Consider the following 12,367-nt stretch of genomic DNA (forward strand, 5'->3'; position numbering starts at 1 on the left):
TGGTCACCTCCCACTGGTCACTCACCTCCAACTGTGCGTGCTGCTGGGTGGGCCAGGTCCAGCCAGGTGGTTCAGAAAACAGGCCGCTTCCACTGGGCTGCACCGTCTGCCAGACCCTGCTCGGGGTCCTGGCCTGCCAGTCGTCCCAGCAGGAAGCGGGGCCGGGGTCTCGAGGGAGCTCTGTGGGTGGTGGGCCCGCTGACCAACCCCTTCCCGAGCCAGGAGCCAGAGACAAGGACCTGGTCTGGGACTTCCCACCCCCAGCACTCTGCCCTCCAGGAGTGGGGGGTGGCAGGGAGGGGCAGGGCAGAGAGCCCAGCGTCACTTTCCAGCAAGTTCCTGAGGCCAGAGAGTGCAGGGGGGATGCAGGTGGGTCTGGGCGCTGGGTCCACAGGGCCTTGGACCCGTTTGCAGGATTCCGGGCTTGCCTTGACTGTTGGAAGGGTCATCCGCCTCTGCCGCACAGGGGAGGTGGGAGGGAGGGGAGGTGACGCAGGGAGACCAGGGAGGACCCACGGCGGCAGTGGCTGGAGCTGGGGGCAGTACTGGGCAGGCTGGGAGAACCGAGGTTGGTGCTGGGTTCGAGAAGGGGGGCAAGCAATGGAGGTGCCTAGCTTCGGCCCCAAGGGGGAAGACAGTCATCCATTCTCTGCGACTGGTGCCCAGGTTCAAACCGAGACGCGATGCCTGGGGACACCCTGGGGACAAGTGACAAGTAGACTTCGGGCTGGTGCTCAGCAGGGAGGAGGAGGCCCACGGGGGAGGCCCTGGGTCCGGCAGGGTGGCTTGCCCAGTGGGTAGAGAGCGGGGTGCACGCACCCTCTGGGATGCGCTGCAGAAGCCTTTCCCAGCGCCTGTGGGGGAGCCAGCCACCGGGGCACATGCGGCCCCAGCACAGCAAGCCTGGGGGCTGCGGGCCCCCAGCAGGGGCAGCAGCAGAAGACAGTGGGTCTAGGGCAGCTGGGGGAGCATGGGAGGTGGGGGGTGGGCAGGGCTGGTGCTGTTGGGGCACCTCCCAGGTCTCCCCTGCTGTGGGACCCATGTAAATGGGGGTGCAGGGAGACAGGAGGACTGTGCCCCCAGGTGGTGGGAGTGGAAGGCGGAGGCGCACAGGGTTCAGTACTGGGAGGGGCACAGAGGGGCTGCAGGGAGCCTGTCCTGGGCTCAGGGCAGGGGTGGAGCGAGTTTGGTTCGGCACCTCTGCCGAGGGGCGCCCTCATCCCCCCATCCTTTTGTGGTCAGTCCGTGCTCTATGCAGACATCAGCTCTCTAAGCAGGTGGTGCGGCCAAGTTTACAGTGTTCCCGCCATCAGAGAGCGGCCGTCCTGTGACGTGTTTCCCCACAGAAATGCCAGTGGACTGGCCATGTGGTTGTCCCTTCCAGTGGCCCGGCGGGAGTTTGCTGTGGGGCCCAGCGTGGGGGCCACTGCAGGTGAGTCCTGGCTGGGGGCCTCTTGTGTGCCCTCGATTTCTCGGGCAGGTAGCCGGGTGCCGCCTGACCCCAACCCGCCTGCCTAGAAAGCTGACCTGTTCAATCCGGTTCCTCAAGATACTCCAGGTGCAGCGACTGCAATTACGCTGGTGCCCGCCTGCCTCCCAGCCCGAGCCTGTCACTGGCTCCCTATGGCCCACGCACCCAGCCTGGCTGCTGTCCCAGGGGCTGGCCCAGACTGCCACAGACAGCGAGGACCTGGGCGGTACTCCTGGGGTGACCCTCTGGGCCGAATGCAGTGTCACAGATGAGATGGAGCGGGGCTGACAGTGAAACCGGTTGTTGAAGTGACTGAAAGCCGGCTGAGAGCCAAGCAAGTGGCATTGTTTCCTCTGGGACCCCTCCCCCGCATACAGGGCTACAATACAGTGAGGTGGGTTGCCCTGCCCTGGTGAATACCTAAGACCCCACTCTTTACTGTATAACAGGCACGCTGAGACAAAAAAAATATGGCCTGAATAAAACAACAGATCAAATTCCAGGAAAAGGACTAAGTGATGAAGAGATAGCCAACCTATCAGGTGCACAGTTCAAAACACTGGTCATCAGGATGCTCACAGAACTGGTGGAGTATGGTCACAAAACAGAGGAAAGAGTTAAATAAAGGAAAATGTACAGGGAACCAACAGTGACCGGAAGGAAACCGGGACTCAAATCAATGATTTGGAGCAGAAGGAAGAAATAAACATTCTACCAGAACAGAATAAAGACACACAAGAATTCAAAAAAATGAGAAGTTTAGGAACCTCCAGGACATCTTTAAATGTTCCAACATCTGAAATCATAGGGGTGCCAGAAGGAGAAGAGGAACAACAACAAGTTGAAAACTTACTTGAACAAATAATGAAGGAGAACTTCCCCAATCTGGCAAAGGAAATAGACTTCCAGGAAATCCAGGAAGCTCAGAGAGTCCCAAAGAAGGTGGACCCAAGAAGGAACACACCAAGGCACATCATAATTATATGAACCAAGAGTAAAGATAAGCAGAGAATCCTAAAAGCAGGGAGAGAAAAGGACACAGTCACCTACAAAGGAGTCCCATCAGACTGTCAGCTGATTTCTCAAAAGAAGCCTTACTGGAAAGAAGTATTCCAAGTCATGAAAGGCAAGGACCTACATCCAAGATTAGCCTCTCCAGCAAAGCTATCACTTAGAATGGGAGGGCAGGTAAAGTGCTTCTCAGATAAGGTCAAGTTAAATGAGTTCCTCATCACTAAGCCCTTATCATATGAAATGTTAAAGGGACTTAGCTAAAAGAAAGAAGACGATAAAAAATAGGAACAGTGAAAGGACAATAAACTCTCAACTATTAAAAACTGAACCTAAAAAGAAAAACAGAAACCAACTAAGCAAACAAGTAGAGCAGGAAGAGCATCACAGAAATGGAGATCACATGGGGGGTTATAGGTGGGGAGGGGAGGGAGACAGTGGGGGGAAAGGTACAGGGAATAAGAAGCATAACTGGTAGGTACTAAACAGAAGGGGAGAGGGGGTTAAGAATAGTGTGGGGAATGGAGGAGCCACAGAACTTCCATGTAGGACCCAGGGGCATGAACTAAGGGCGGGAAATGCTGGTTGGAGAAAGGTGGAGTGAAAGGGGAGGAAAAAATGGGACAACTGTAATAGCATAATCAGTAAAATATACTTAGTAAAAATAAATGACAACAGTCAAAGCAACAAGAAGAAACATTCTGAAGCCCCATCAGCAGTTCACCCCCCCCCCCCTCCGGCACCCAGCAGTCAGCGGCGTCTGCGGATTTGCGGGCTCTGGTCGGATCAGCTCTGGGAAGGGGTGTCCTCTCTCCACCGCGGGACGCCCTGCTCCTCTGTGTCTGGGGCTCCGGACTACAGGGCCTTCCCGGCCTCAGTGATGCACGGCCGCGGTGCGGGCTCTGAAGGAGCACCTGAGCGAGAGGCTGCCTGCAGGACCGCTCCCTGTCCCTGTACACGTGGGTGTGTTCGGGCGGCTCTTGTCCCCTCCTGGGCACACCGGTCTCTGCCCCGTGAGGGGACGCACGTTTCTGCCACATGGCCCTGTGGCTCAAGCATGTAGCAACTGTCCTGGGCTCCAAGCAAGTGAGTAGCAGGGCAGGGGTCCAGGACAGGAGCACCTCCCCTTGGCAGCGGCCACCTCCAAGGTCAGGGCCTGGCACTCAGTGTTGGTTGGCCATGGAGCCCCGGAGGAGCTCACAGGTCTGGCCCCTGTCACTGCGTGGGAGCGGGTAGCCTGATGGCCGGCCAGCGCTCTCTGGGCAGGGCCTAGGAGGAAGCCTCTCAGGCAGGTGTGGAGACCCGAGCTGGGCCTCCGGTCCAGGCGGGCGTTTCCAGCTCGTTCCTTGCCCGGCTCGGCTGTTCCTCCCGTGTGGTGCAGTGTGGTTGCCCACCCAGTTTAGAGGGGCTCGGACTGAAAGCAGGAGTAAGTGACCTTGAACTTGCTGAAAATCAGAAATGAGTCCTTTGTCGACTTTGAGATGAAGGCTGCCCGTCGGTGCTGGTGTTCCCACGGCAGCGTGGCTTCGGTTATTTCCGGGGCACCCCACCCCCAGTTCATAGGAGGGGCGGGCCGCCTGCTGCCTGTGCTGGCCCCTTGGGGGCTCCCCCGGACTCCTTTGAGGGTGCTGGACTGTCCGTACTCCTGCACCCTGGCCTGGTCCCCCTGCAAGAGATGGGGTGTGGCACTGTGGGGAGGGGCTCTGGGTATCCCTGTGCAAGCTCCCCTCCCCAGCAGGGTGGGAGCAGTGCCCTGTAGGCCGTCTCCTTCCTGTGTGTCCAGCACGGTGACCCAGGTGGCATCTAGGTGACCCACAGTGACCCAGGTGGCATCCAACGCGTTTCTCTAGGGGCTCGGTCAGGGTGTCCTCTGGGCCCCAGAGCCCAAGGTGCGGCCTGGGAGGGGTGCCACTGAGTGAACTGGTGAGAACAGTGTAGACAGTGACGTCATCCAGGCTGAGACACAGGTGGGGGCCCTGCATCCTCCGGGGCTGGGACAGGAGGGCTGCTCGGGGCCAGGGGTACCCTGCAGTGAACAAGCCTGCGCTAGACCGAGCAGGACTCGGGAGGAAGCACCCTGGGTGCACTGGTGGCAGTTTCCTGCTCCCCCCATTTCATGTCCCGTCCCTGCGGCCAGCCGGGGCCCGGGGGACGACGTGCGAGCCTGCCAGCCTGTGAGCTGGGGCTGGGCCCAAGCTGCCCCCCTGTCCATCCACCTGTGTCCTCTGGCAGGTCCCAGAGCCCTCGGGGTCCCCGTTGCTGCCACGACTGAGTGGCTGCCCGTCTCCGAGGGCCCTGGCGTCCCATCCCGGGCAGGAGTCTTCGGGCCCCTCTTGCCCCTGTGCCCCACCTGCCTCCCCTCGGTCCCCACTCCTGTCGGCAGGCCTCCGGCACCAAATGTCATCGCTCGTTACTGCCCTCCCCATAGAGACCCTGGTCCAAGCCTGTGCCTCTCGAGTGTCCTCTCCCCATGGCCACAGACTGTGGGACCCTGGGACACGGAGGTCAGACCCTGGCGCTGCCTCAGTTTCTTCCTGGAACTGGGCACAGAGGGACTCGGATCCAAATGGGCAGAGTCCTGGGGCTCTGTGGGGGGGGCACCTGCTCCTAAGGGAGCCCTTCAGCGGTCAGGGCCATCCCCGCAGTGAGGGACGCGGAGGGAAGCGTCTGTGAGCCAGGCCCAGGGCGGAGTTGGTGTGTGCCAGCTCCTTGGGCCTGTCCCCAGCAGTGTGGCTCGGCAGCCCTGTGGGACCCTTGAGCGCCAGGTGTGACTTGGTGTCCCACTGGCTGGCTGGGGTCCCTGGGCTCTGCCCACAGCTGTGTCCTGTCACCAGCTGTCATGATTCTTTTCCGGTGAGTCTCCAGCCTTGGGACTCCCAGCCCTTCCGGCTTAGCAGGGTCTTCACCAGCCATCACGGGCCCATCCACATGGAGAGCCACCCGGACCCCCAGTCCTCGCTGCTGTCATTTCGGGACTGACGGGGGTGGGGAGCTCCAGTGCCATGCAGCCACCACGCGGCTGCGCGGGGCCTGGGGCGTTCTCAGTGACCAGGGAGACCCCCTCCTGAGCGACTGCAGTGAGCGTTCACCGCTCCAATGGGCACGCGGGTCCTCCATGCCCTGGAACCTGCAGCACTGGAGCGGTCCAACAGGGACGAGGGCCAGCAGCCGGCCCGTCCTGGCCTGGCCCCCACTGCTGGCACTGTCCCCACACACGTCCAGGGAGGCTGTCCCCTGGGGCAGGGTGGGCGCCTAAGCCATGTTCTGCGCTGCAGTCTGGCGTGTGGCCGCCTGTTTCTGACCCACGAGCCGTGTCAAGTGCCGACACGTGTGTGTGCAGGGCGGTGGGATGGACAGGTGTCGGGGTGGCTGTGGGGTTCACCGCAGCCCAGATGGTGAGCCAGGCTGAATGGACAGGCGGCCGGCCCGTCCAGCGTGGGGGAGCCGGCAGGCTTGTCCTCGGCGAGTCCCATTCAGCACCGTGTCCCCATGTGAGGACGAGGCCTCCGCCGGCCGAGTGACCCGGCTGCTCTCTGTGCCCTGCAGGTGGAGGCCGGCGGGTGCAGCCCGCGTGGTCCCCTCCGGCCGGGTCCGAGCCCTGCAAGCTGCGCCTGTACAACAGCCTCACCCGGAGCAAGGTCAGCAGGGGTCCCCGGGATGGGGTCAGGGAGGGGCCGAGCCGGCTCTGCAGGAGCCCGGGGGCCTGCCAAAGGGCAGAGCTGTGGCCTGTCGGTTCTGCCAGGCACTGGGGTTCCGTGAATGCAGGCGTGAGCCCGCAGGGCTGCCCCCTGAGCTCTGTGTGTGTGTGGCCCAGGTGACGCCGTGTCTAAAACCGAACCTGCCTGTTGTCCTGTCAGTATGGCATCCCCGAGTGGCCCTTGGGCCCGGCCCAGGCCTAAGTGCTGTCGGTCGCTCAGAGCCAAGCCAGGTGTCATCCCGCTTTCAAAGAGGGCGCACGGTGGCAGCAGACGTCCCCATGTGTGCCACAGGACATGCATAGTGAGGCGAGAGGTGCTGTCAGACCAGAGGTGGTTCACGCGGCGCGGCCAGTGGCAGGCAGTGCAGGCGGGTGGGGTTTCCGGCTGGAGCACGTTTAGCAGACGGGGCCCCTGGTGGACCCCGTGGGTGACGGCGGCCCCAAGCTGGTCTGCCACGGTTGGACCATGTGCCCGGTGGGGGGCGGAGCAGCTCCTTCGGGGGTGCGGCCCTGGGCAGTGCTCAAAACCCGCATCTTTGCTGCGACAGGACACTAGCACCCCGCACCCCCAGATTGTTTCTGGGGCCAGACCCAGGTCCATCAGAGCCTTGGCACATGCCGGGCACTCGCTAGCCGCCGTGGCTGCGGCAGCAGGCTTTCAACAGGAGACGAGCCTTCGTTTGCTCCACCACCGGCCCCCGGAGACCCGTGGAGGGAGCCCGAGCACCAGGGCCCCTCGGGCTCCGGGAAGGTGCCTTCGAGAGTCCAGTGGGCTGCACGCCCCTGCCCAGGATTTGTCCCTTTTTCAGTCAACATGGTCCTCGTTGAATCTGACTTACAGCAAACGAACGGCGGCGTGCTGGGCGTCGCTGGCTCAGGGTAGGGGGGTGTTGGTGGGGGGGTCCTGCCCGCCGCGGCGTTCCTCGTGACTGCCGCCTGCTCTCTCACAAAGGACGTATTTGTTCCCCAAAACGGGAGGAGAGTGACGTGGTACTGCTGCGGGCCCACCGTGTACGACGCCTCTCACATGGGGCACGCCAGGTAGGGCCGCTGTGGGCGCCGGGTGCTCTTGTTCTCGGGTGAAGACTCCCCTGCCGTCAGCATCACGGCCCCAGAAACATCAGGGAGCCCCGCCCCACGAAGGAAAACGCCCCGTGGCCTGTTGCCGACGGCCCAGTGAGGGCCGGGCAGGGTTGCCAGCCACTCAGAGAGAGGCTCTCGGCAGCCTCTGAATCTGCGTGGCCGGGCGCCCCGTGGCCCTGATGCCCCGGCCTGCGGCAACCGTGGGGTGTGGCGGGCTGCGGGGCTGCCGTGGGCCGCCTGGCTCCAGGGGACCGTTTCCTTGCCGTCAGGACAACGTGCGCCGTGCCGGGGAGAGGCCCACCCTTGCTCCCCTCCACCCCCTCCACCCCCCTCCAGGTCGTACATCTCCTTCGACATCCTGAGGAGGGTGCTGCGGAACTACTTCCAGTTCGACGTCTTCTACTGCATGAACATCACAGACGTCGATGACAAGGTGGGGCTCCCAAGGGGGCACTTCGAAGAAACGACTCTGGGCCCTGGCCGGTGCGGCTCAGTGGATTGAGCACTGGCCTGGGAACGAAAGGGTTGCCGGTTCGATTCCCAGTCAGGGCACGTGCCCGGGTTGTGGGCCAGGGCCCCAGTGGGGGGTGGTGTGAGAGGCAGCCACACACTGATGCTTCTGTCCCTCTATTTCTCCTTCCCTTCCTCTGAAGTAAATAAATAAGAATCTTTAAAAACACAAAAGGAAAGGCCTTCGGATTGGTAAACAAACTTCGGAAGGCTTGACCGGCTCAGGCCTCACCCTTGAGACAGGAATCCGAGCCCCTTGACGGGTTGGGGTCCCAGTCCCTGCAGACGACATGTCTCGGATTCAGACGGGACGATGCTGGTTGAAAGCAGAGTGTCCGCCTGCCCGGATGATCACGTGATCGCTGAGGGCCTTGCGTGTGGCACTGTGGGGGTCTCTGGGGTCTGCTGCTTTCTCGCCAGTGGAGAGACCACGTTGGCCCGGGCTGGGCTCGACCGGTTGGGAGGCAGAGGGTGTGTGCCTGTTCTCGGCACAGTTGTCCCCACGCAGGGGGCTCCTGCCGCGCAGCGAGGCACAGGGCTCAGCGGGTGTCCACTTTGCCTTCTCCCTCCAGATCATCAGGAGGGCCCGGCAGAACCACCTGTTCGAGCGCTATCGGGAGGGGCAGCCGAGTGCGGCCCAGCTCCTGGAGGACGTGCGCACCGCCCTGCAGGTGGGTCTGCCCCCGCTCCTGGTCAGGGCCGTGGCTGTCCACGCGCCACAGACCGCAAGCAGGGCTGTGCTCGCACACGGTACGGGAGCCAGGTCCGCGGAGTCAGCAGATTCAGTCGCCAGGACGGATGCCCAGGACAGAAGCGTGTGGATGTGGTGCAGTGTAGGTGGCTGTCAGGCCACGGGTGGGAGACGTCGGGACACATCAGCGTGCCCCGGCCTACACCTCCTTGTGAATGGCTTCTGCCGTTGCCGCCGGACCCACCCTACCTGGTCACAGCCCATCAGCTGCTCTGGCCGAGACGCGGGGGCCGGCCAGGCCCCCCAGCTGTATTGCTGGGGCTCTGCAGGGCTGTCTCCTCCATGACGTCCCGTTTGGAGTGGGCACTGTCACACGCTGGTGCGTTCCCCGGGGCGATCCGCGGAGGTCGTTCTGTCCTCTCTGAGTCAGTGCGTTATCACCTGTGGTGGTTGCTGGTGCGCCTGTACCGCTTTATCTGGAGAAAGATGGAGTAAAAGTGGAGTTAGCGGTTCTTCAGGCCCACATGGGGAAGGCCCACTCCGCTGTGGGCGCCTTCGTGATGAGGCAGCTGGCGGAGCCCCTTGCGTCCCTGGGAGACGCCTGCGTCCTGCCCGGCACAGCCTTGGGGAGTGTGCTTTCACGCTGTTCCATGTCAGGCACCCAGAGTCGAGGGGCAGAGTGAGGCCCAGGGCCTGTAGGGGTGGCAGCCCCAGCACTGCCCGGGCCTGGGCCTCGGGCGCCCCGCTCCAGTCCTGCCTGCGCCAGGGGAGGCTGGGACGACACTCTTGGGGACACAGACAGTGAGGGGGGGTTGGGCCTCCTGCGCCAAGTGCCCTGGTGGACGGGGTCTGGGGGCCGGGGCTCACGGGCCTGCCTGCTCCTCTGGGCTCCAGCCGTTCTCAGCCAGACTCAGTGAGACCACGGATCCCGACAAGAGGCAGATGCTGGAGCGCACCCTGCAGGCAGTGCGGCTCGCCGCGGGGCCGCTGGAGAGAGCGCTGCAGGCCGGCCTCGCCTCGGAGGACCTGGACGGCCGTGCGCAGGTGAGCGGGGCCGGTTGGGCCTCGGCCCCGAGGGGCTCTCCCTGGAGCCTGATCCCAGTCCCAGCTCCCCCTCCCCCACCCTTGTCCGTCCTCCTGCCCCGCTTCCTGCAGTGAGACCTGGGTGGGCCCCCTTCCCACTCCTCCCTCCAACAAGCAGGAGACATGCCTGGAATGTGTGGGGAGCAGCCTTCCCTTGAAATTACCCCACGAGTGTCCGGTGGGCTCCCTGGCCTCTCTTAAGGGCAGTGTCTGCAGAAAGAGGCACGAGAGACTGCAGGGGCCGAGAGCAGCGGGGCCCCCGGCACCACTGGGCCGGTGCATCCGCCTCTGGAGAGGCCCCCTGCCGACAGAGTGGGGGCACAGCCGCCTGGGGGCCCTGGGCTGCAGCTGTCCCCTGTCTCCCCACCCACCTGTCACCCTGCAGTTGGCCATCAGAGCCACCTGATGGCCTTTCTCCTTTACGCCAGCGCCCCCTGCTGGCCACCCTCTTCAGACTCTGTGAAACTGGGACACCTGCAGGGGACACCTGCAGAGCCCACCCAGCAGGTCTGCCCCCTGGTGTCCACACGTGGCAGGTGGCTCGGGTGTGCTCCTCCTGACCTCTGGGAAAAGGTCGGGAGCCCCGCTTTCCCTCAGGTGAGCCCTGAGATGTGGCTGCAGGGGGCAGGCCCCCTCTTTGCCCTCCTCCCGCTCACTGGTTGCCCGGAGGGCCACTGTGGGTTTTCCCAGGTGTTTCACTCATAGCTTTTTTTTTTTTTTAAATCAAGCTGATTGCGGGTCCCTAGTGTTCTGTTACCTTGCATGTGACCTCACCTCCTGTGAGCTGTAAAGTGACAGGCGGTCACTTCGGTCTGGATTGGCTGGCCTCGCGGGCCCGCCTCTCGGTCAGCCGGCTGCGCCCTCCTGCGTCCGCTCCGTGCCTTTCCCCACTGGTGGTTGCCGCCCCCGGCCTGCCTGCCACCCACCCTTGGCTGTTCGACTGTGTTGCAAATGCTTTCTCCCAGGTCGTGGCTTTTCTCTCCCTCCTCTTTTAAATATCAGGCGTCTTCATTTTAATGCAATCAGTTGTATGCTTTTTCCTGTGCTCAGCATTTTCCTGCCTTTAGAAATCTTCCCTCCCTAAAACCTGACGATGTGCCCGAACCCTTTTTCCTATGGGTTTTCAGTTGTGCTGGTTGTTTCCACTTAAGTCTTTGACCCCCGGGAGTGGTTGTCGGTGTGGTGACAGTGGGGACGTGTGTCTGTTACAAGGGTTTTCTCCCGTAGGCGGCTGGTCTGTTCCTTCTCTTGACGTGGCCTCCCCAGGGCAGAGATGGTCCGTTTCAGTGAAGGCCGGGGTCTGTCGGGTCCTTCCTTTCAGGGGTCCTGCCTTTGGCATTGCCTCTAAGGAATCGCTGCAACCCCAAGGCCACCTCGGTCGTCTCCTGTGGTGTCTTCTTGGAGTCACAGGTTCTCGTGTTATGTTCTGGTCCCCGGTCCACCTGGAGTTCACGTGGCCGTCAGGTCACCCCCACGCCGTTTGTTGAGAAGAATGCCGCTGCGTCGTCCTGTTGGTTTTGCTCCCATGCCCGAGATCAGTGGCCGTGTCTGCGCGGCTCTTTCTGGGCTCGTGTGCTGCCCCCTGGATCCGTGTCTTCGCAGCATTTCTGTCTGGGACGGCAATGCACAGGGGGCGTGGTCTTAGGGCGCAATGCAGAGGGGGTGTGGTCTTAGGGCGCAGTCCCCCTGTGTTTGCTGGCACGCGGTCTCATGTCCTCCTTCCCAGTCAGTACGCCTTTCTCTCCCTTTCCTGTCTCACTGCGCTGGCAAGGACGTGCAGTCCGGCGCTGGGAAGGGCAGCCAGCGAGGGCAGCTGCGCCCTGGCCCGACGCAGCCGGAGACCTCGCGGCTCGTGCAGCGCGGCGTCAGCTTTGGTTTCTCCGGACGGTCTCCGTCCGTCAGGGAGGTACCCTCTTCCCACGCCAGTGAGCGAGGTCGCCGTGAAGGGTGTGGGCCCCTGGCATCAGTGGATACAATCGTGGCGCATCGATACCTGTTGAGGTGATGGCTCACGTGGATCCCATCTACAGGGTCGGACCAGCCCCGCGGGCCTGGGGTGCACAGCTCTCCCTGTGCGGTCGTGAGCTCTCAACTCGCCTCCTTCGGTCAGGGTTTCTGTGTGCCGGTCCCGAGGCGTGCCGGTCCCGCAGCGTGCCGGTGTGAGGTTTCCCGGGCCGTCTTTCTCTGCCTTTGGCCTCAGGGGGCAGGTAAGGGAGAGTTCTCTGTGCTTCTGTCCACGGCAAGAGGCTATGGGGAGTTTGTGTCACTTCTTTCTTAGACGTTTGGTGGACGTCACCAGTGAGCCTGGGCCGGTGCTCTCTAGTTGGGAGGTTATTAGTTACTGATTCCGTGTCTTTGACAGACTTCCGATTGTCTGTGTTATCTTGTGTGAGTTTTGGCAGCTTGTGCCATTGAAAAACTTGGTCCGTTAAGGTAGCTTATTGAATGCTGGGCGCACAGCTGTTTCATAGCATCCCTTTATTACCCATTTCGTGTCCCTGAGACCCGTGGTGGCGCCCCCTCTTGTGCTTCTGCTGTTACTGCAGGGTCTGTGTTGTGTTCTCCCCCACCCCAGCCAGGTATTTGCTTTTGTTGATTTTCCCTATTGATTTATTGTTTTCTGCTTTAAATTTTATTATTTTCTTCTGCCTACTTTGGATTTAATTTCTTTCTCTAATTTCCTAAGGTGGAAGCTTAAGGTGATTGATTTTAGACATTTTGCTAAACATCTATCCATGTTATAAGTTTTCTCTAAGGGCTGGAAAATATTTTAGAATTTTTCTTCACCTCTGTGGCCCATTTAGAAGTGTGCGGTTCGGTG

At 61.8% G+C, this 12,367-nt stretch overlaps 1 protein-coding gene across 1 annotated transcript in view; it reads left to right on the forward strand.

The window, feature by feature from the left end:
• Positions 1–12,367, forward strand: part of CARS1 (cysteinyl-tRNA synthetase 1) — a 33,899-nt gene that overhangs the window by 2,209 nt on the left and 19,323 nt on the right. Inside the window, exons 2-6 of the mRNA XM_037156344.2 lie at positions 6,029–6,120; positions 7,132–7,220; positions 7,599–7,695; positions 8,345–8,443; positions 9,358–9,507. Of these exons, the coding sequence (XP_037012239.2) occupies positions 6,029–6,120; positions 7,132–7,220; positions 7,599–7,695; positions 8,345–8,443; positions 9,358–9,507 (527 nt within the window). The remainder of the gene's footprint in view (positions 1–6,028; positions 6,121–7,131; positions 7,221–7,598; positions 7,696–8,344; positions 8,444–9,357; positions 9,508–12,367) is intronic.

The sequence above is a fragment of the Artibeus jamaicensis genome, unplaced genomic scaffold, assembly GCF_021234435.1.
Source record: "Artibeus jamaicensis isolate MK-2021 breed Jamaican fruit bat unplaced genomic scaffold, CSHL_Jam_final scaffold_537, whole genome shotgun sequence".
Lineage (NCBI taxonomy): Eukaryota > Metazoa > Chordata > Mammalia > Chiroptera > Phyllostomidae > Artibeus > Artibeus jamaicensis.